General features: G+C 42.1%; 2 protein-coding genes, 1 long non-coding RNA gene and 1 pseudogene across 5 annotated transcripts; 3 read left to right on the plus strand and 1 right to left on the minus strand.

Moving 5' to 3' along the window:
* The first annotated feature begins 964 nt into the window (after nucleotides 1–964).
* exosc4 (exosome component 4) lies at nucleotides 965–4,421 on the plus strand. Its single transcript, XM_021589270.3, has 3 exons — nucleotides 965–3,006; nucleotides 3,464–3,670; nucleotides 3,922–4,421. The coding sequence occupies exons 1-3, from the start codon at nucleotides 2,836–2,838 to the stop codon at nucleotides 4,279–4,281; spliced, it is 738 nt and encodes a 245-aa protein (XP_021444945.1). The 5' UTR covers nucleotides 965–2,835; the 3' UTR covers nucleotides 4,282–4,421.
* A 661-nt stretch (nucleotides 4,422–5,082) lies between these two features.
* LOC110508615 (GPI-anchor transamidase component GPAA1-like) lies at nucleotides 5,083–8,132 on the plus strand (annotated as a pseudogene). Its single transcript, XR_016492714.1, has 6 exons — nucleotides 5,083–5,156; nucleotides 5,745–5,872; nucleotides 5,975–6,073; nucleotides 6,218–6,331; nucleotides 6,564–6,795; nucleotides 6,926–8,132. The product of XR_016492714.1 is annotated as a GPI-anchor transamidase component GPAA1-like (transcript).
* A 2,673-nt stretch (nucleotides 8,133–10,805) lies between these two features.
* Nucleotides 10,806–15,943, minus strand: LOC110508618 (ranBP-type and C3HC4-type zinc finger-containing protein 1). 2 transcript variants are annotated; one of them, XM_036966366.2, is made up of 9 exons: nucleotides 15,636–15,943; nucleotides 14,294–14,468; nucleotides 14,064–14,159; nucleotides 13,814–13,955; nucleotides 13,640–13,730; nucleotides 13,252–13,537; nucleotides 13,052–13,170; nucleotides 12,758–12,868; nucleotides 10,806–12,654 (listed from the first exon to the last, which is right to left on the minus strand). In XM_036966366.2, the coding sequence occupies exons 2-9, from the start codon at nucleotides 14,403–14,405 to the stop codon at nucleotides 12,610–12,612; spliced, it is 1,002 nt and encodes a 333-aa protein (XP_036822261.2). In that variant the 5' UTR covers nucleotides 14,406–14,468; nucleotides 15,636–15,943; the 3' UTR covers nucleotides 10,806–12,609. The 2 variants fall into 2 exon arrangements, with proteins under 2 accessions (XP_036822261.2, XP_021444946.2); XM_021589271.3 differs by having other exon boundaries at nucleotides 14,906–15,921.
* Nucleotides 15,944–15,994: 51 nt separating this feature from the next.
* LOC110508619 (uncharacterized) lies at nucleotides 15,995–17,964 on the plus strand. Its single transcript, XR_002471336.3, has 2 exons — nucleotides 15,995–16,109; nucleotides 17,542–17,964. It is a non-coding gene; the product is annotated as an uncharacterized LOC110508619 (long non-coding RNA).
* Nucleotides 17,965–22,518: the final 4,554 nt, after the last annotated feature.

Genomic DNA, 22,518 nt, shown 5'->3' on the forward strand with positions numbered 1-22,518 from the left:
TCTGAGAGACCAGGCTTCATCACACATCATGACTGAAATGTTCATGTACTTGTTAAAAAAAAATGGATCACTTTCGCACATGTCATAGGTTTTGTTTGGCATGTCCACTTCTCTCAGTTAAATCATTTCTTCATTTCCCAGTCAAATGAAATGGCTTTGGCATTACAACAGCAATCATTTCAATGAGTTTGGCTGTAATTGAAGTCATTCAGGAAATTCCATCAATATTTGACTGTTTACAATTCACAAATGATTACATTTCCTGAAGAAAATGTGTTTTTCTTCGCTGTCTTAAAATATTTGTATGGCAGTGGAAGATGTGTTAAATGTGGAATCCAAGCTCTTAAGAAGCTGAAGCGGTTCAATATAGTAAGAATAGGTCTGATTTACTAGTAGACTGCTATATATGAAAAAAATGGCAGTTTGCCTCCAAAATGAAATGTGCCTAAAACTCGTCAGGGATGTGATATCCTACTCCTGACACCAATGTAGTTTAATCAGGAGTTACCCTGAACGGACCTTAAACCCTCTTCCCTGTGACTCATTCCAAAATCATTATGTCAAAAGTCTTAAATGGGTGGTTCACTTTTATTTTGTACCAAATCTATGTTTTTATGTAAATGTAATGTTATAAGTGTCCAGAAATTTTTTTCCTTTAGATTTCACTTGCTTTTGTGAAACTTACCGCACCAGCAATATACTTCCTCATTGCTCCTTCTGCTTTAGTATGGGAGCCACTAGCCCTCCACCATGACTCTCAGTTCTATTACATTAGTCAATTTATTGAACAAAGGCGTCTTCTGTACGGGGGAGTTTAATTAACGCTCAGTCTGAACATTAACACGCATCGCTTGCGGTACATTTTTTGTTAGCATAATACTTATCTTTCATATCAGCGAGGGGGGGGAAAAAAAAATTGATACACACCTTTTAATAGGGTTAGTGTTCCCACACGGCCATATCCATGTTACAGCGCGTGTTTACGGATGACAGAGGGACCACCTGTGCTAATCAGCTATCTAGCATGTTTTCGAACACCTGTACGTAACGGAAGGCCGCCAGAAACGTATTGTCACTGAGGAAAAACACTGCTGCAACTGTGATAAAGCAGGGTAAAACAGTGTACAGTTAGTGTATATTTAGCGTTTGTAAAATTGTTTTTATGTGATATGAAAGTAAAAGGCTTTACGTTTCTAGAACCGCATTGCAACTGAGGATCTACGCACGTTTGTATGGAGTATTTGGCTGTTTTGGCTGCCATAGCCAGTCTACCTCTGAAATAAGGTCCTTGAACCTTAAGTATTAACGTACGGTAACTTTAGGCTCCTTAAAAGCTTTTACTGCGGCGGGCTAAATCAGGGTCACAGTGTTTGTTGGTCTTAAACAAATCTACTTTGAAACAAAACTCTATACGTCACACACATGGTTATGGGCTTAAAAAAAGGAGACTGGTACCATATCAGATACAGAGTTCAAACGTATTCCAATTTGAGTTTGCATCCAAATATGACACTATATACAGCACATACGAATTATAACAAACACAATTTTCTGTAAAAAAAATGATGTTGATTAATTATGAAAAATAATAACATTACACCCATGAGGACACTGGGTATTTTGACTGCAGGAAAGAGCTACAAGTACATATTCGGCTAGAGGGCCATGGATAAACACAAAGACACACAAAAAAAATCATTTTGTAAATAGCAATGCTCTCTGTACAGTGATGCAGGTCTATAGAGGTTGTACACATGAAATGGTGTATTTTCTTTATCCACAACCTTATTCCATTTTGTTGGACTCAAGCGATACTTATGAGTACGAGCTTGTGGTGATACTACAAATGAGAAAGCACGCGCATGCTCGTAAAATAGTGAATGGAAAATTGTTATATTTCCATGCAATTTACATCAAACAGAGATTTGGTTAATAAAAAGTTAATCACTACTTTAAATGTATTTGGATAGGTCGCCACACGGTATTTGGTTTAGTTATAGGTTAGTGATGGGAAGTTCGGCTCTTTTTACTGACTTGGATCTGTTCGACTCGTTCAGTCAGAAGAACGAATCTTTCGACTAATTTCGTTCATTTGATTCAGTAATACTCAGAGCACGCAGGACCCCCCCTAATCAGCGAAAGATGAACTGAAAACTCGAGTCGATGACCATAGGGGGTATATTGGAGCTATCATTTGTGACAAGACTTGTAAACGTGTGCTTTAAACAATGTACATGTGTTGATTTCTAGGCATACAAATAATAGTATTTATTGATACATTTGAAACGAGGTCTAGTTGTGGCGCAACAAAACTATATTGTGAACAACTCTTGGCGGAATGCATTGCTTGTTGTGAGGGTGATAAGCACAGTCCCAAACGAATCGTTCTCGAGGTCGAGTAATTTGAGCAGAGGCTGTGCATGTTTTGGTTGTACAAAGCTGTGTCCATAACGTTCAATAATCAATTAATTGCGCTCATTCTTGCATCATGTGAATAATTATCCGTTCTAAACATGTATTGTTCTTCTCTATGCTTATTTCATGAGTGGTTGGAGCATATCTCTGGGGCCGCAGAGCCGTAGGAGCGTGTATTAATCCTGCTGTTTGTCTCATTACAACCAGCACTAGTAGGTCAAACGAACGACTGAAATGAATGAGTCACTCAGAAAAACGAAAAATCGAGTCAGTGAAAAGATTCGTTCGCGAACTGTACATCACTATTTCGGTTGCCTAAAGCCACCGTATCTACTCCAGTGGGCGTGTGGGTAATGTAGTGTATAACACACGTGCGTAGTTTTTTTTTTTTAAATCGCCAGTTCGTTCAAACGTTGAAATATGGCAGGCCTGGAGTTATTGTCGGATCAAGGATATCGTCTTGATGGAAGAAAAGCTGCTGAACTGCGGAAAGTACAAGCTCGTATGGGTGTATTTGCCCAAGCTGACGGGTCTGCGTACATAGAACAGGGAAATACCAAAGCGCTGGCAGTTGTGTATGGTCCTCATGAAGTAAGTTTCTTGCTAAAATAGCGTGTTAGCAAGATACCTTGTTAGCTAACGTTACATAGATAACACGCTAGCTAACATACAACTGAGATTAATTAGCTATGGAAATTGCTTCAGCTCGGCTAGCATTTCAGATCAGTTTGTTTATCCAACTTGTAATTTTTCCAACATAGCTAACGTTAATGTTCAGCCCCCTGGTTCTAGTCTAGAGAGCTAAACTAGCCACCCTGCACACTTCCACCTGTGCCTCGGGTCCAGACCTCTTAGTAGATGTGGTAGTATACATAGGGAGACTACACTTTCCCACCTATGGCCCAAGATAACGTGAGGGTGTATTACTGCTGCCACCAATGCAGTGATTGAGAAGGAACAGTTGGCGCAATACTTGAAGAATCAGTGAGACTGCAGTTAGGGGTTTCTAGAGGATAGCATTTAAAATCAAATGTACTCTGTTCTCCAGGTGCGAGGTTCCCGCAGCAAGACCCTCCATGACCGTGCTGTCATCAACTGCCAATACAGCATGGCTACCTTCAGTACAGCTGAAAGGAAGAGAAGACCCCACGGGGACCGCAAGTCCACAGAGATGAGCCTTCACCTCAAGCAGACTTTCGAGGCAGCAGTGTTGACTAATCTGTACCCACGCTCTCAAATAGACATTTATGTCAAGGTACCACACTATTTCAGATATGAATGAACTATAACATGGGTTGTGGTGGAGTCTGATGCTATTCATAAAATGGTGAAATTAAAATGGTTGTATATCCTGTCTTTGGGATTTGGAACCAATTAAGTTTTGTTTGGTTAGTTTCATGTTTTCAGGTATAGAGATTTCTTCATCAATTTGAACCCTGAAACATGGGGTTTAAAAAAACAACCTAACTTGAATTGAAACATTTCACACTCCCTCTTCCCTCTCAGATCTTGCAGTCAGATGGAGGAAACTACAGCGCGTGTGTGAACGCCGCTACTCTGGCAGTAGTCGATGCGGGCATCCCCATGCGTGACTATGTGTGCGCCTGCACTGCAGGCTTTGTGGATGAGACCCCATTGGCAGACCTGTGCCATGCTGAAGAGAGTGGAGGGGGCACATCACTGGCCCTGGCATTGTTGCCTCGTGGCGGGCACATTGCCCTGCTACAGATGGACGCCCGACTCCACCAGGACCACCTAGAGACACTGATGGAGGCTGCAATGACGGCCTGTAAGGGCGTCAGCAAAGTGTTGGACGAGGTGGTGAGGCAGCATCTACAGGAGGTGTCTGCGCTGACTGGAGAGTGATGTAGCTTGGACTTTGGGGTAGATTGGTCTGTGTGAAAGGCAGGGGAGGTAAGGGAGCAGATGGAGTATTTTTTTTTTATTGTACAATCGTGTTATGCTTTTGTATGAAATGCTTTATTAAAAAATTAAATCTAAACCCATTGATGTCTTCTGTCTGTGTTTTGAATGATCCATAAACTTGACTGAGATTGGTTGAAAGAGAGCCATAGATACGGGTCTACATCAGATAAATCAATCAGCAAAAATAAAACTAATGATTTGTAGCATCACCTGATGCTGTTTTTTTTGTTAAGGTCATCTTCCAAACCATCAGGGAGAGCCAGTCATAAATGGCAATACTGTGATCTATATTTATGTATACTGAACAAAATATAAACGTAACATGTAAAGTGTGTTTTTTGCTAAAGCGAGAGTTGAGTTGGTCCGTCACACAATAGTCCGGTAAGAAACGAGGAAAAACATGTTGCGTAGTATGGCCTATCTGCACCTGTCATCTTGGGTGTTACCCTTACTGTGCCCCTAGAGGTAGGCTCTGGTTTACAACTACACATTTGTAAAGTTATTAAGACGCATTGTCTGGTTGAAAATAAACACAGTTTCGGTATTTGCGCGTTCAACGTAGCTGGTTCTATGACGCCAGCTAACACATCTTCCCAATCAATATTGGGTTAGCAGGTACGTTAGCTAGCTAGTTTAACGATGTTGAGCGCTAAAGCTAACGCAACATTATTGAATATTATTGTGTGAGTCTTAGTTTCCTAGGGTCCAGCTGAGCCAGTGTGAGTGGTACAAGGCAACAATATGGGACTGCTGTCTGACCCAAACCAAAGGCGAGCCCTGACCGACCTTCTCACCTGTTTCAATGCACCAATTTGGTGAGTCCTTGTAGAATCCTGAGGGAGAATCCGTTGGGGAATGGAATGGAACTGGGCATCCTCTTGATGTACCCAATCCACTTTTTTTTGTAGGGTATCATTTAAACTGTTCCCCTATAAAAGTAGGGTGAGTCAGCCTGATAAGCCTTCTTCCTATAGCATATCACTAGTGTAAGGAAAAAAGATCTGCCCTTCCTATCACTAACCCCAATTTTGACATTCAGTCCTTAATTTACCTATCACAATTCCAGCTGTAAGAATGATATAATCCCCCTGTCCTCTCCCATAATATTCCTTCTGCATTTCTCTCCTCTCTTCTTTGTAGTGGGATGCCAGTGGATTGGCTGGTGTATACAATGCAGTCTCAAGGGCTGGAAGTGTTTACTCAGAGCTTCACCTGCAAACTTCCCTTCCCCGATGAAAACAAAGATATGAGAGATATGCGAGTGTGTGCTAAGACAAAGATGTCTAAACATGCATTTAATTTGATCCCAGTGCGCACACACTTTCACACAGACGCATTCTTTCCTCTCAGGCTTTAATTTCTTCTCTTTCTCTCACTCATCCTTTTCTCTGTTTGTCTGTCAGTCTCGGTCAGATGGTGCATGGCACTAACATTTATGGGATCCTGCGGGCCCCCAGAGCCCCTCATACTGATGCCCTGGTGCTGGGCGCCCCCTGTGGTGAGGGAAACAACGACAACCAGTACTTCAGGAGTAAGCATACTACTTACACAGACCATTGGAGAAGCACCACACAAGCATACACTCCTACCTCCTTTCTTTAATTAATCAGTCAATGATTCGGTCTCTTCTCAGGTCAGATCCACTGGGCTAAGGATACCTTTCTGGTGAATGAACATGACCTGATCGGCATGCAGGCCTGGCTCGAGGGATACCACCACACCAACACCAATGGTCAGTACCTGCATCTCTGTAATGATGTAACCCTGTAATGCACCAGTCGTAGAGACACCATTATGGACTCTGTATGTATTCTAAATGTCTCTGTACCATCAACCCCAAACCTGCCACCACTGTGCCTCACTCTGGGTCCCCCAGGTGGTGACTGGTCTCTGCTGCAGGGGAGAGGTGGCTCCATCCAGGAAGCACTGTCTTTGGAGCAGAGCAGTGACATCATCACCAGTCTGCACCTGGTTCTGGAGGGGCTCAATGGCCAGCTGCCAAACCTGGACCGGGCCAACCTTTTCTAAGCCTTCTGCCAGAAGATAGTGTACCTGTGTACCATCCAGGGCAAGGTAAGGAGGAAGTCCAAATGCCAGCAGTTACTTCAGTGAGTAATTTATTTGATATACTTGCAGAGGTACTTTGATTTAAAAAAAAGTCTAATAATAGCACACTACAAACATTTCAGCTTGTCCCTTCCTCTGTATTTGTGTCAGGTAAGGACGAGCCAGTAGTAACACGTTTAATTATCCGACTGCCCAGCTACAGAGGAATGACTGGGACAGTACGTTGGGCTACATCCACGCGGCCCAGACCATGATGGTGTTGAAGCAGGCCAGCGGGCGGCCCTGGGGGAACCACGGCCCATTCCTTAGATACCATATAGAGACTGCTACCGTCAGGGGCATCAACACCTTCAGACAGTACAAGACCGACACCACCACCATCGGCAGGTCAGCTACTGACGTCCAAGCTTCAATTCAGATGATCAGAAAACATTTAACATTTTTGTATTTTCTATGGGGACATTTTCACTCTTTAAAATTCTATGCAAATAAACCTGTGTGTCCCCCTCATCCTCAGGCTCCTGAAGGGGATATACCGGAAGCTGAACAACCTCCTGGAGCATCTGCACCAGTCCTACTTCTCATGCCCTCACTCTCTCGCTTTGCCTCCAGTGGTTATTACATGCCCGCCTTCGGCCAGCTGGCTGTCATCATGCTGCTGCATGTGTCTATCGACCTCTGGGACCTTGGGGATTCTAGTTTTATTGAATCATTATTTAACCAGGTAGTCCAATTGATGTCAGATTACCTTTTTCCAAAGGGAGACTTGGACAAGAGGGGAGGATGGTTGGAATTGGCCAAGAGGGGAGGATGGGTTGGAATACTTTCTCCCCTGTCCTCCAGCCCAGGGATCCTGTCTATACTGACTCCAGTAGTGATCAGTCATATGACAGGGGTAGCTCTGTACACCCTCCCCATCCTCTCTCAGCAGATGGCTGTGCAACACTTCCCTGTGTCCGAGACTGAAATTGTGGTCCTCACTGCTATTGTCATCTACACAGCTTATTGTTTTTTGGCACATTCATTTATTTTCCTTTGCAATTTGTATACAGCCACGAAGTGCTGGCGCAAAGGCTTACTCTGATTAGATTGAGGAACAGCAAGCTTGACTGGTTTATAAATGGTGTGGAACTGACTGAATAAAGGTGATCTCATATCCTTTACATTCATAAATCATACAATGTAGTTATGTCTATGATATCACATTGGTACAAGTAAACTAAAGTTCTCATTTGTATTTTTGATATGAAGTCCATCAGGACTTGCTAGACAGTGATGTTAAAGTGATTGACTCATCAGTTGCACACTGGTAGACTTTTTGGCTGTTATCTGCAGGAACAATAGGTAGGCTAGTGGAGCGACACTCTCACACTGGTCCAAAATATGATAAAAGAAAACGGATTGAATTGTTGTAAAAGCTAATGATACTTCTATGGTATTTTCAAAGATATTGATACAGGTCTACTGATTTAATCAACATGTTGACAATGGAGTAGTTAACTGCTGCTTTCTGTGTATCAAAGCCCATGATTAATACTTCCTTCATTCTTCAATCATACCTGTAGTGCAGATAGCTAAGAAAATGCCTCTTTAAAAGGAAGCTTGAAGCCTGTTGAAGTCAGCAGACTTACAAGATTCTTAAATTCATCTGTGGGTCAGATGTTAAAGTATTTTTTTTGTTTGAATAAATGACATACTGCAATTCACAGAGTTGCAAACACAAATTTAACACAAATTTGTCGTTTTCTCTTCTCTTAACATGTATGGACCCAGAACTTAATTGTGCATCTATTCTGTTTATTTGAGAGACCTATTTTTCCATTTGTAAAAGTGCTCATCACACAATTCGTTTGATCTTAAATTGAACCTTTAATAAAAAAAAATAACTATTTGGGCTATTTACTTCCATTTCTGTTTTAATTTGAAGAACAAACATTGTGGCAACATATCTTGCAGTAAAATACTTTAATCTCAAGAGAAGACAGGTTAAATGTTAAAAAATGTTTAATGTTCCCTTACTTTGAAAATACTCCTGATCATATAGGCCTAGACAATATCCCCAAAAACAAACAATACACTGAAAAGTATTCAATAATTTCGTTGTGTGGCTGGCTACTCTTTCTATGTCTGGCTACTCAATGTGCTTGTTGAAAAAAAACTGCACAACCTGCATAGCTATCTTATCTCACACGCTAAAAATATGCATCTATGCCAGGTTTTCCCCAATTATCACACACACCTTGAAGTTACTGTGGCTGCAGTAAATTATTTAATTTCACCATGTCCCTTTTTGTAACTCCAGCCTCAGTAACACCTTGTTCTAACATGAGTATTGTGATATGATCTAATCACTATCTGATCAAGGTTTGTTGCATCCAGGGGTGAAAGTAGATTTAATTTCTTACTGGTGCGGGACTCCCTGTGTGCACACATGTTTTAATAGCCTAGGTGTAATCATAGAATGAAATATAGAAGGGCTTTCTGAGTGGCGCAGCGGTTACTAAACAACTAGATGTGTAACCTAATCACATGTAGTCTGAATTTATGCGTCCACTGCTGTCTGGACGCGTCTCGTTATCGGCCACTAATCTCTGCCTAAACCGATCCGGCAAAATAAATAGTGGGGGTACGCCTTACCAGTAAAAGTTGAGCGTATTACTAATTAACACAATGCCAAAAAAAACAATACCGTTATTTAACATTACCACGTGTCAGCCGCATGCTAAATGGGTGAGATATGTTCCAAATTGCGTTGAGGTTCGACGGATAACACTTACATTTTCATTTCACCCTTCTACACATTGTATTAAAATGGATCCCTTATCCCTCCATTGTGTCTGAATTTTCATCAGATTAGCTGGTGCCTCCCTGTATGCACATTTTAAATATATTGTTTAAAATTAAAATGAATTTCTTTATCTTAAGTCAGTATTGTGCTATCTGTCAATGATTTTAGTGGCTGGTATAATGATTATTTCAATGGTTTGACCATCCAGATCGGTTTACACTTTATTGATAATGTTAGCACCAAGTATAAACAGGGCTTTTGTCTACTCTCTCCCTCTAGGCAAGGACAGGTCACAGAGCAGGGCTGGAGGATGCTGAAGCTGGTAGCTCTACTATACCTGGCCGTTTTACTGGGCTGCACTGCCCTAATCAACTTCTCCCTGGGCTTCATCGTGGCTCTGTCCCTGGTGCCCATCACTGCCTTCATCACACCACACACGCCCAAGTAATACTCTCACCCACAAGTTTCTCCCTGTGCTTCTCAGTATGTGTCTTCTCATTGATGTTGCACTCTAGTTGAATGTCTAAGGGCTTGATTCAATCCGTAGCTCTGTAGATCAGCGTTGTAGCGCTATTGAAATTGAAAGGTTATTTTCCGATTGGGCCGACATATGCAGTGTTTACCCGTGAACTCAGTCTCCGCGAACATTGCCTTTGCATTTATATTGCGCTGTAGTGCAGGTCTTCTGTGCTACGGATTGAATCGAGCCCTAAGGGAACAATGCAGTGTTAGTTCCACTGTTCCTTGAGTGCGAGGATATTGTGTACATGTAATGTTTCACTCCCTCCTTCACTGTCGACAGTCATGGTGCTCCACTGTTAAGTTTCCCTACCAGAGTTCTGTAGTATTGTCTTTACCCTCTCTCCGTCTGCAGCCAACATGGTGCTGCTGAGCCCGGCTGCACTCTGCTCTACTGCGTCTCCCTGCAAGACGGTTGGATGCTCTTTCTGTCCGTCATCTCATAGAGCATTCTGGACCACGCCCTCTACGACTCATTGGTCTATCTGCTCCTGGCTCTGCCGATCTACCCCTGCTGGCTGCTGCTCTGGAACATCCTCTTCTGGAAGTAACAGGGGGAAGACTGGTCCCAGACCTGTCTTTATGGGAACTCCACCTATCCTGAAGTATGACATGGGTTCTAGACCTGCATTTATGGAATGAACTGAGGTGTGCTCAGGTCTGACCTTTCACCAAGGATTAAGACTGACTGACATGCCCCGGAGTGGTTAAGTGCATTAGGTTGGGCTTGTGTGGCAGAATTACAACTATAAGGTTGTATTGGGTTCAGGCTTGTGTGCATGGGATTGTTTTGGTTTATCATACCCAAATATATACCTGCAACTGTTTTGGATGTTTCTTGCTTATGTTAGTGAATATTCTGCTAGTTGATCAAACTGAACAACAGTACCACTGACATTGGAAGGGACAAAAGAGAATGTTAAGGAGGCAGCACCATCCGACTGCCAACCTCATGGTAAATAAAGCCCTCCAGAAAACATCCATAATTGCATCTACTGTATGAACTAAGAATTGTCTTTACTTTCAAATGTTTAGAAAAAAAAGTATTTGAACTCATTTATAAATGCTCAAATAAAAACTTAATTCAAACTTGATTAACTTACGTTTATTCAGTTAACACCATTTTATACAGTCATGTTTCTGACAAAACAAAACATTCACTATCACAGTCCGGACAGAAACTTATTGGAAAGTAGGTGAAACGCATTACACATCAACATTAACATTGCCAAACATTCTGTTAAACACTAAATACAATGTTATAAAAATAAAAGCACTTTAAAACCCTGTCACTTCCACAGCCTCCTAGCAAGCAATTCCTCTCCTATAAAACAATATGGCACCAACCAATGACAGACAAGACCTGGGCCTGTATTCACACTGAGGGTGCCTGATTAAGCTGAACCATGAACAGGCAAAAGCGGTGAGAGAGAAGCGCCAATCTCAAATCAAACAGCAATCTGCGCCGCTCGGTCATGTCGTCAACAAGGCATCCTGATGCATCGTTCAGAAACATCTTTTACATAAAATACCAGTTTGAATTTAACTCGTTTTCATTGTCAGTGTTTTTTATCCACGCAATCATGTTTGCATGTGAAAACACAGAAGCCTACTCATTACCCCACCTGCTTAACCTACATCATGGTTGCTTTGAGCTGACTTCACTGTCAAAAGCAGGGCACCTGGCTCACGCTTGGTTCCAACACGAACGCAATCAACTCTTACCTGGTTCACCGGGGGCATTAATCAAATCCCCTCATTGTCTCAGAGTAGGAGTGCTGATCTAGGATCAGGTCCCCCATGTTGATTTAATTATGATCTAATCTGATTAGGGCTCACCCTAATCAGGCTCACCCCATTTAGTCAACTGGTCGATTGTTTGGGCGACCAAGATTTTAGTCGAGCAGTCAAATGTATTTTTTATGGCAAACAAGACCTGTCTGATTCGCGCCTGTCTCAATGTACAGATCCATTGGAGGCCGCGAGGATGGCACACCCGTATCACCAGTAGTACATTTACCATTAATTGATTTATGGTAGTTTCTGTGAATGCATTCATTATTATTAGTCTTTTACTGTTCTCATTGTCAAAGTGGACACTGTTTGCAGAGCGCACAACCTATGCTACACTTGTGAGAAACAAGTTTTGGTTTATTTCATTCCATTTTTTAGTTGTCAATTTACTCAGTCTTTTTGTTTGGAGCACTCAATGTTGAGTAAAGACATGCACCTGATTACGCATAGAAGTCGACCAAGGCTACCTGTCAGCGCCATTAAAAGCAGCAGACAAGCTCAGTGAAAATAGTTGATTTTATTAAAACACATAGGGTGTGTCTATATATGGATTTTTTTTCTTTTTTTACCAATCGATTGGTTAAAAGAACAGACTACTTTCGGTCAACCAATATTTTTTGGGGGGGTTGGGACAGCCAGCACTCCTACTCTGAGACTGTTTGAATACAGGCCCTGGTTTTAAAAACAGCTTTTTTCAGCTTTCAAAGTATAAACTTTCACAGTTGGCCAACTTCAAATATATATAATATTATCTCATCTGAGATATATCAGGTAGAGGGATGAGAGAAGCACCACCCACCCCTCTAAAATAAATATTGGACTAGTCCCCCCCCCCCCCATCCCTTATGTAAAATAAATAAATGGTAAAGTCTGCCACAAGGCAAAGGATGCTGACTCATGTCCACAGAGTCAAAAGCCAGCTCATTGACTATACAGGTAGTTCCTTTTGCGAGCCTCAGCAAGTGGAGTTCCATGTCTGTGCTGCAGCGTCCAGAGGTTTGTCATCATAGTATGTCAGTAGTGGTGGTGGGTTTGTAGCTCTAAGTTGGTGTGTGAGTGATCAGTCTTCCAGGTTATTGTATAGGTTACGGTTGAGGCAGTTAACTGCTCAATGCACTGATCTGCTCCTCTCTTCTTCCTTTCTCCTTTATCACACATATGAGAATAAAGAAAATACTGTAGTTTACTAAAGGGAGAATAAACAGTGATGTGTGCCATCTGTCTGTAGGCATGCCATAGATACAGTACCTGTTGTATGCGGCTGTGCTTGCGTGAGTCAGGTCTGGCTGTACTGCAGATCTCACAGCCTGGTCGGGTAGGCTTGTTGATGAAGGTGCAGGAGGGACACGCCCATTCGGTCTGCAGATCAGAAGGACAGAGAGGATGTGTGTGAGAGTAGGAACTTTCTATTAGTGTATCACAACCAGTGAAATTCAGCGGTATACCAGCTACATGGAACTATCAAGTAAAGGAAGAGTAGGCGCTCAACTCGATCATCTTGCGTAAAAAACGTCAATCACAAATTTAAACATCGGGGTTGACCTGTGTTTTACTGGCTTTGCTGGGCTTATCAGGTTTATCTTTAAGATGCAGCGTCTCCAGGTTGAGGGCGTCTCGGATCTCGCTCGTACCCAACCTCTCGGCCCCACTTCCGGTGCTCCCTACAGCCAAGCACAACAATGAAAAAGGAGTTCAGTCATGCGTGAGCATGTGCGCAAGTGCATGCCAAGAGGTAAACTTACCCTGGGTGTTGTGGCTAAGCCTGGAGGGCAGGGTGCTGTAGCCCCTCCAGTCCTGGGAAAGAGGCCCGTTGCTGGTAGGCGGAGGTGGGGTGAGGTGGGCACCCTCCTGGTCCTGCTGGAATAGCTGGCGGGTGAGGCGGGCATGGCGGGCTGAGACCAAGTAAAGGTAGGCCGTATCCCCATCCCTCTGGACCCCATACGAGGCCAGGGACCTAGGCTCTGTGCACAGGCATTGTCCAATCACCCAGCGCTGCACGCGAGGGTGAAAGCCATACTCCAAAAACACCTGAGAGAGAGCAATGACAGAGGAGAGAAAGATTTGTGGACAGTTTCATTTGCCGGATGTAGCCCAAGTACTCTAGCAAACAGAGACAGAAATGTATCTGACCTGCTGCTTGAGTGCTGCGACAGTCATGTGGGGAAATACTTTCACTGTGACGCAACAGGAAGAGGAGATGTCTTCCACTGCCACAGACAAACTGCAAGAGACATGAAACTTCATTAGCACAAATTATCCATGTTCTTTTGGACTACTCCCAAGCTACTGCCTGTTATTTCTCACCTTATCTCTCCTTCGGCGTAACTCTTCTCAGACAGTTGGATAGTGAGCACTGCCTTCTGACGAGCTAGAGCAGACGCGTGCTGAGCAGCACCCTGGCTGTCACCTGCCTCGATCGCCCGGGCAAGCTCCAAGCACAGCTCCTCTTCAGAGAGAGAACAGGTTCACTCGCACACAGAAAAATGTACCCTGTGTAGTCTTGCAAATGTGGTAGAAAGAGAGAGTGGGGGAATCGTGTGGTGAGGGTACTCACCAGTGAGTGGTAAGGAGGCTGTGCTGCGCTGTTCTAGAGCTGCTGCTTCGTGCTGCTGTCGGTCATCCATAGGATGTGGGGAACTATTTACAGCAACTGCAGTGAGGGAGAGAGTGGTCAATTGTGCTAGCCATAGTATGGTATACTAGGAAGACACTCTTCTAATACACAATGGCATGAATGCATCTAAGCAAGCAGACAAGAGGAAAAAGACTGCCATGCCCTCTGACCTCTGTGTGCCTCTCTTAGTGATGACATCACCACAGTGGCCCACTGCTCAGCCTCCAGGTCACAGCGGAAGTTGAAGCGGATACAGTCATGGGGGGGCGTGGCCAAGCGCATCTCGTGAAGGCATGGGGACTTGACCTCATACTGCACAGAGCGCAGGTCAAACTCAGCAATGAACTGGGAGAAAGAAATGAAGAGAATAATTTGCTTAGATCTCTTATCTTTGTGGACTTCGTGGATATGGACCTACTTCACCTTAGAGGGACAAACTGTAACCCCAGTGGCAATGTGCTAACTTTGATGTTTAGTTGTTTACATGCTGGAATAATCTTCCATAAAGAAAATCTTGTCTTCCCTTGTACAGACAAACACAAGGACCGATAAGTAAACTGTAATCACCACAAGACATCGGTTCCCACCAATGGGATTACTGTAGTATCTGATTAAACAAGATTCCAATTCAGTGACTACTGTATTTTCTGTAAAAAGATATTGCTCCAACAAACAAACAAACGTGTGCAATTTCTCATGTCAACGCATGAAATGTATTGCATGGCTTTACATCAGGGGTCGAGATACACTGCTCTGTAACGTCTAGATCTACTGTATCTTACCACACTACGGCCGCTTCCGCTAATGTCCCTCAGTGCTAGCCGAAACTCTCCAGCTTTGCTGGGGTCCATGCTAAGTTGAAGACGGAGAGCCTCATCGCCAGCTCCAGGGAGGCAAAGCGGTCGAATACCCGAATGGCAAACCGACACCCGTACCGACATCAAAACTGTATTGCAGTTAGCCAGCGCGGGCCCGCCATGTACAGACTGGGACGGGGCTGGTACAGTCGGTTTACCCCAACCGCCAGAACTCAGTGCCATATCCCACAAGCACAAAAACAGTTGGAACCTCCAAAGCACAACGGTAGTTATGTCGGTATCGCTAGTTGTATCAGTCTTGTTTTTTAACAGCCTACATGTTAGTAAAGTGTTAGCGTTTCATTGCAGATATCTATCTGGCTTGTATCTATCCTAGCTACGATAGCGAAACGAAACGGCCCCTCCAAAAAAAATATCAAAACAGGAAGTAGCTTGGTTCGTTCTTTATTTACCTCCGATGGAAACCGGTCTTAATAAACATGGTCCGCGATCGAGATGGAAAAAAACAACATATTTTGCACACCGTGTTAATTAATGCAACGTTAATGAATGCTGTATTCGGTATTATAATAATATTTTTAATGACAAATAAGTATATTATTGATAATGAGGAGGAAAACAATCAATTATACTTAAAGTGAGTCTAATACAATAATAACGCGTTCACTAGCGATATTGAGTCGTGTCATCTTACCGTCCAAATGGAATCTATGCAACTGGCTATACACAAGATGGACCACAGCCTGCCGTTTCCAACGGGAACAAATTAGTCATAGTGGGCAGAACAAACAATGGCATTTAAAAAAAGTTTTGCCAAGTTGTAAAGTCTACAAAACTTAGTCCACTCTGTTCATAACATATTCTAGTTTTGAGAACAGAACTGTATTGAGATCAAATGTTTCATCGATGACAACATTTGGGGAATGTCGGCCAAAATCCATCTCGTTCCATCTTCTCCCACTGCTGGCCAGTGGGCTTCCACTCACAACCATATTTGGTAGTGAGGGGAACGCCAAGTGGATGCTTCACATTTATACATCCGGTGAAATATCTGTCTCATTGTTCTATCTGTGCTCATATCCCCCATGGACTGGTTTGTACATAAAATATTCTCCATTCATGCTGCAAAGTGGAGTTCTGCTACCCGACATTAAACTTCACGTTAGGGGTGGGTAAGGCCTGTTTTTAATCCATAACTAAGGTACGGGCAGGGCTCGGGTATCACTAAATTGATCACTAACATTTTGAAGCTGAGCCATTTGCTCATGCTCTGCTGCGCAATACAGTCATATCTGACTACGATCTGAACCAGAATATGGCTTTACAGGATACATGGAATATGGCGATTCTCCTTAAGCCCAGGAAGCAACCGTTCAACTTGCCATTCACCAGCTTTTCAAGCTTAAAGGGGAATTTCACCCTTGCTCTGCCACGGCATATAGTCATTACTATATTAAAAACATGACCTTTTTTATCTTAAACATTATCCAAACCGCAAGCTAGAACTAGCACATTTTAATTTCACTGGTAGAATCGTGAAGTTTTGACTTCCTGTACATTCGTCTGCTCATAATGAACCACAAAGTCCGTCATTAATAGCAAATGCAGAAACTGCCCACTAAGGTAGATGGGGCATGCTCACAAACTTGGACAATGGCATTGTGCACTTCAAACGAACAACATCCAGCAATCTCAGAACTTCTGTGGGACCACAGAGCACCTTTCAGACCGTGTAATCAATTTAATACTCAGGTTATCTGGAGTCATTCCACACAACCTACTGAAAAATACCCCAAAGCGGCTGCATTTTGGGTACAAAAGCATGAGGGAGCAGGCACACTGCGATTATGGAGCACAAGATTGTGGGACAGAAACCAGCAGGGGACACTGAAAGGTGTAAAATCAAGACTCCAACAGTAATGACAGCACCACATTCGTCTCTCTGCAGATTCTCAAAACACAATAAAAAGACATGTCTACAAAAAGCCCCTGCAAAGGGCTACTATTGACAAGAATGATCTGTCTAAGTCAATGGGCTGGGGGAGGTTTAAAGACAGTACTTTTAACTGAGGCAAGTTTTTTGGGGGTTGTGCTTAGACCAGCATTTCCCAAACTTGGGTACCCCAAGGGGTGCACGTTTTGGTTTTTGCCCTAGCACTACACAGCTGATTCAAATAATGAACTCTTCATCAAGCTTTGATTATTTGAATCAGCTAGGGCATAAAACCAAAATGTGGACCCCTTGGGGTCCCCAGGACTGAGTTTGAGAAACGCTGGGTTAGACAGTAAATGTTGGCTTAGACAGTAAATGTGTTGTTGTATATGAGAGCGATTGAGGTGCCATTTATCCTCAATCTAAAATACACGACAATTCATACTGTGTAAGAACTGCACTCCTAAGACTTTTCACACCTTCAGCCACCCAGCCCATTCACTTTGTTGACTGATCTTTCCTCTCAAAAGCCGCTCCCAATGTCCTTGTCCCTGAACAATACGCTAGCCAATCCCATTTGGTTGACAGCTTACCAACAAAGACGTGTTGCCCTACGTCCCTTCCACAAAATGTGTAAAATACTAACACCACAACCATTTCTTTCCAGGAGACATGCAGTACCAGCAAATCTTCTGCAAGAGGTCCAAAAAAGTTGGTGGTTAAGAAGACCTACACCGCATTCGGTAGAGTGTTATCCAGCTGGCCGTTCACCGCAGACAGGACAAGACCATTCGCCATAAGCACAAAGAGTCTCAGCTTCCCCAGCCCACCATGCCAAACATCATTGCCAGTGTACCGAAGCCGGATAAAGGACTATCGCTGCGTTTACACAAGCAGCCAAATTCTGATATTTTTTTGTGACTAATTGGTATTTTGACCAATTAGATCGGTTCTGAAAAATATCTGATGTGATTAAGACCAATTAGTGGGAAAAAGATCAGAATTAGGCTGCCTGTGTAAACAAAGCCAGTATTGCTCAGCATAAGACCGTGTAGAACCACCATCAAATAAATATGGTATTTTCTATCAATCTTCGAAATTTGTCTGTCTTTATAGATTCACAGAATATATTTCTTTAACCTGTACAGGGCTCTGGAGTATCAAACAAATGTTAGACATTATGATATCTGAATAATGTTTATTTGTCCAAATGTAAAATACAGGGGAGTGTACACTATTTAATGCTAACTCTAGAGAACTGGGTATTTTACAAAGAATGTTATATGGTAAATTAAACATACATTTGTTGTATGAACAGTGTAATACACTTCACTGTGTCTCATGTATTGAGACACACAAGTGCAGAGAACTGTAGCTACAGATTGTTACAACAGATAATGTCATTTACCAATATCTTGTCTATTTCAAGTCTTCTCTCATTGGTCGAGACCGGTGGGTGTCCACCCCAAAGTGCTGTGTCATGATTTAAACATTTTTTCTAGGCAAGTCAGTTAAGAACAAATTCTTATTTATAATGACGGCCTACCCCAGACAACACTGGGCCAATTGTGTGCCGCCCTATGGGACTCCCACTCACAGCTGGTTGTGATACAGCCTGGAATCGAACTAGGGTCTGTAATGGCACCTCTAGCGCTGAGATGCAATGCCTCAGACTGCTGCGCCACTCGGTGCCCCCATGATGACAGATACCCGTCTCGATCAATGAGAGAAGACTTGAAAGAACAAGATGACATTGTACACATTGTTGGATTACTTAAACGGAGCAGTAAAATAAAGGTTAAATAAAACCTTTTTTTTAATTAAATGGAGCAAAAAGAGTAATGTAGCATTTTCCAAATTCAAACTGACCCCCTGCAACTGGACACGGACATTTTATGTTTACCCGAATCGAGGACGAAGATGGCATCGCCAAGGTTGGTAGAACATTCTCTGTGCTACAGCAAACAGTATTTATCCTGTAATTTCGAGGAATGGATACCAACATTTTTGGTTAAATCACATTATCTGGTGTAACAATCTGTAGCTAAGAGAGCTGTTGGTCATGAACGAAATTACTATTCACAAAGAAACATACAGTATGATCAGGGAATACGTGTAAAGCTGTGGGAGGAGTGTTGTTATGATCAAACTGCCATTCAGCTCCTCATTAGTCATCTGCTTGAAGTCCAGCATAAAGTCTCATCCCTAGAGAGGGATTCAGTTCACGGGATACGGTTCTGCTGCAATGAGACACAGGCAAAGTCATTCTGTTTGTGTCTAGAATCCACCCCAGGAAGAAGCCAGGCACCACGGTATTGTCTAATACAAACAAATTAAATAAATGACTCTGTTGTAGTTTGAACAACAGTTGAACTGTGCCAACATAAAAGTCATAGAGACTACATTTACAACAATATTTCGCCTTAATAGAAATAAATATGGCATAACCTTCAACTTTTGCACAGTGACCAGAACATGTCTGCCTAGGTGCATAGGTAGGCAGACAGTATTCTACCTACAGACATGTCTATCAGGCATGCTAAGGCAAATATTTTTTATAGTAAAACCAACTTCAGTTTGATCAATTGTTGTATTATTGTTAATCCTCACTGTTTGCTAGTAAATCTAGCTTTCTAGATATACAATATGTGTTATTTAATCTGTTTGGCAGTGGTGGAAAAAGTACCCAATTGTCATACTTGAGTAAAAGTAAAGATACCTTGATAGAAAATGACTCAAATAAAAGTGAAAGTCAACCAGGTAACTACTACTTAAATAAAAGTTGATTTTAAATATACTTAAGTATAAAAGTAAAAGTATAAGTCATTTTAAATGTCTTATATTAAGCAAATCAGATGGCACAGTTCTTATTTTGTATTTATTTATAGATAGCCAGGGGCACACTCCAACACGTAGACATAACTTACAAATGAAGCATTTGTGTTTAGTGTGTCCATCAGATCAGAGGCAATAGGGTAGACCTGGGATGTTTTCTTGATAGGTGCGTGAATTGGACCATTTTCCTGTCCTGCTAAGCATTCAAAATGTAACGAGTACTTTTGGGTGTCAAGGAAAGTGTGTGGAGTAAGAAGTACATATTATTTTTTAGGAATGTAGAGTGAAGTAAATAATAAATAATAAAACAAATGTATTTGTTTTATTATTTATTTTATTTATTTTTTACTTCACTACATTCCTAAATAAATATATATATATATATATATATATATATATATATATATATATATATATATATATATATATATATATATACATACATACATACATTCATTCAGTTGAAGTCGGAAGTTTACATACACCTTAGCCAATTACATTTAAACTCAGTTTTTCATAATTACCGACATTTAATCCTAGTAAAAATTCCCTGTCTTAGGTCAGTTAGGATCACCACTTTATTTTAAGAATGTGAAATGTCAGAATAATAGTAGAGAGAATGATTTATTTCATATTTTATTTCTTTCATCACAATCCCAGTGGGTCAGAAGTTTACATACACTCAATTAGTATTTGGTTGCATTGCCTTTCAATTGTTTAACTTGGGTCAAATGTTTCAGGTAGCCTTCCACAAGCTTCCCACAACAAGTTGGGTGAATTTTGGCCAATTCCTCCTGACAGAGCTGATGTGATTGGGTCAGGTTTTTAGGCCACCTTGCTCGCACATGCTTTATCAGTTCTGCCCACACATTTTCTATAGGGTTGAGGTCAGGGCTTTGTGATGGCCACTCCAATACCTTGACTTTGTTGTCCTTATTAAGCCATTTTGCCACAACTTTGGAAGTATGCTTGGGGTCATTGTCCATTTGGAAGACCCATTTGCGACCAAGCTTTAACTTCCTGACTGATGTCTTGAGATGTTGCTTCAATATATCCACATACTTTTCCTTGCTCATGATGTCATCTATTTTGTGAAGTGCACCAGTCCCTCCTGCAGCAAAACACCCCCACAACATGATGCTGCCACCCCCGTGCTTCACGGTGGTACCTTCAGGTGTTTGGAACTTGCTCCCAAGGATGAACCAGACTTGTGGAGGTCTACAATTTTTTTCTGAGGTCTTGGCTGATTTCTTTTGATTTTCCCATGATTTCAAGGAAAGAGACACTGAGTTTGAAGGTAGCTCTTGAAATACATCCACATGTATACTTCCAATTGACTAAAAATAATGTCAATTATCAGAAACTTCTAAAGCCATTACATCATTTTCTGGAATTTTCCAAGCTGTTTAAAGGCACAGTACACTTCTGACCCACTGGAATTGTGATACAGGGAATTATGAGTGAAATAATCTGTCTGTAAACAATTGTTGTAAAAATGACTTGTGTCATGCACAAAGTAGATGTCCTAACAGACTTGCCAAAACTAGTTTGTTATCAAGAAATTTGCGGAGTGGTTGAAAAACGAGTTAATGACTCCAACCTAAGTGTATGTAAACTTCCGACTTCAACTGTATTTATTTTATTTAACCTTTATTTAACTAGGCAACTCAGTTAAAGAGAAAAATCCTATTTACAACGATGGCCTATGAAAAGGCAAAAGGCCTCCTGCGGGGACGGGGTCCGGGAATAAAAATGAAAATAAACGTAACAAAAATATAGGACAAAACACACATCACGACAAGAGAGACAAAACAACACTACATAAAGAGAGACCTAAGACCACATAGCATAGCAGCAACACATGACAACACAGCATGGTAGCAACACAACATGGCAGCAGCATAACATGATAGCAGCACAAAACAGGGTACAAACAGTATTTGACACAGACAACAGCACAAAGGGCAAGAAGGTAGAGACAACAATACATCACGCAAAGCAGCCACAACTGTCACTAAGAGTGTCTATGATTTAGTCTTTGAAGGAAGAGATTGAGATAAAACTGTCCAGTTTGAGTGTTTCTTGCAGCTCGTTCCAGTCGCTAGCTGCAGCGAAGTGAAAAGATAAGAGAACCAGGGGTGTGTGTGCTTTGGGGACCTTTAACAGAATGTGACTGGCAGAACAGGTGTTATGTGGAGGATGAGGACTGAAGTAGTCATCTCAGATAGGGGGGAGTGAGGCCTAAGGTTTTTTTTTAATAAAGAATCATCAACCAGTGGGTCTTGTGACGGGTATACAGAGATAACCAGTTAACAGAGGAGTATAGAGTGCAGTGATGTGTCCTATGAGCATTGGTGGCAAATCTGATGGCCGAATGGTAAAGAACATCTAGCCATTCGAGAGCACTCTTACCTGCCGATCTATAAATGATGTCTCCGTAATCTAGCATGGGTAGGATGGTCATCTGAATCAGGGTTAGTTTGGCAGCTGGGGTGAAAGAGGAGCGATTATGATAGAGGAAACGAAGTCTAGATTTATCTTTAGCCTGCAGCTTTGATATGCACTGAGAGAAGGACAGTGTACCATCTAGCCATACTCCCAAGTACATGTATGAATGCCTTAAGCTCTAAACCCTCAGAGATAGTAATCACACCTGTGGGGAGAGGGGACTTCTTCTTACCAAACCACATGACCTTTGCTTTGGAGGTGTTCAGAACAAGTTTAAGGGCAGAGAAGGCTTGTTGGACACAAAGAAAGCTTAGAGTGTTTAACACAAAATCCGGGGAGGGGCCAGATGAGTGTAAGACTG

Source organism: Oncorhynchus mykiss, chromosome 28 (assembly GCF_057628025.1).
Source record: "Oncorhynchus mykiss isolate SJ-2025 chromosome 28, ASM5762802v1, whole genome shotgun sequence".
Taxonomy (NCBI): domain Eukaryota; kingdom Metazoa; phylum Chordata; class Actinopteri; order Salmoniformes; family Salmonidae; genus Oncorhynchus; species Oncorhynchus mykiss.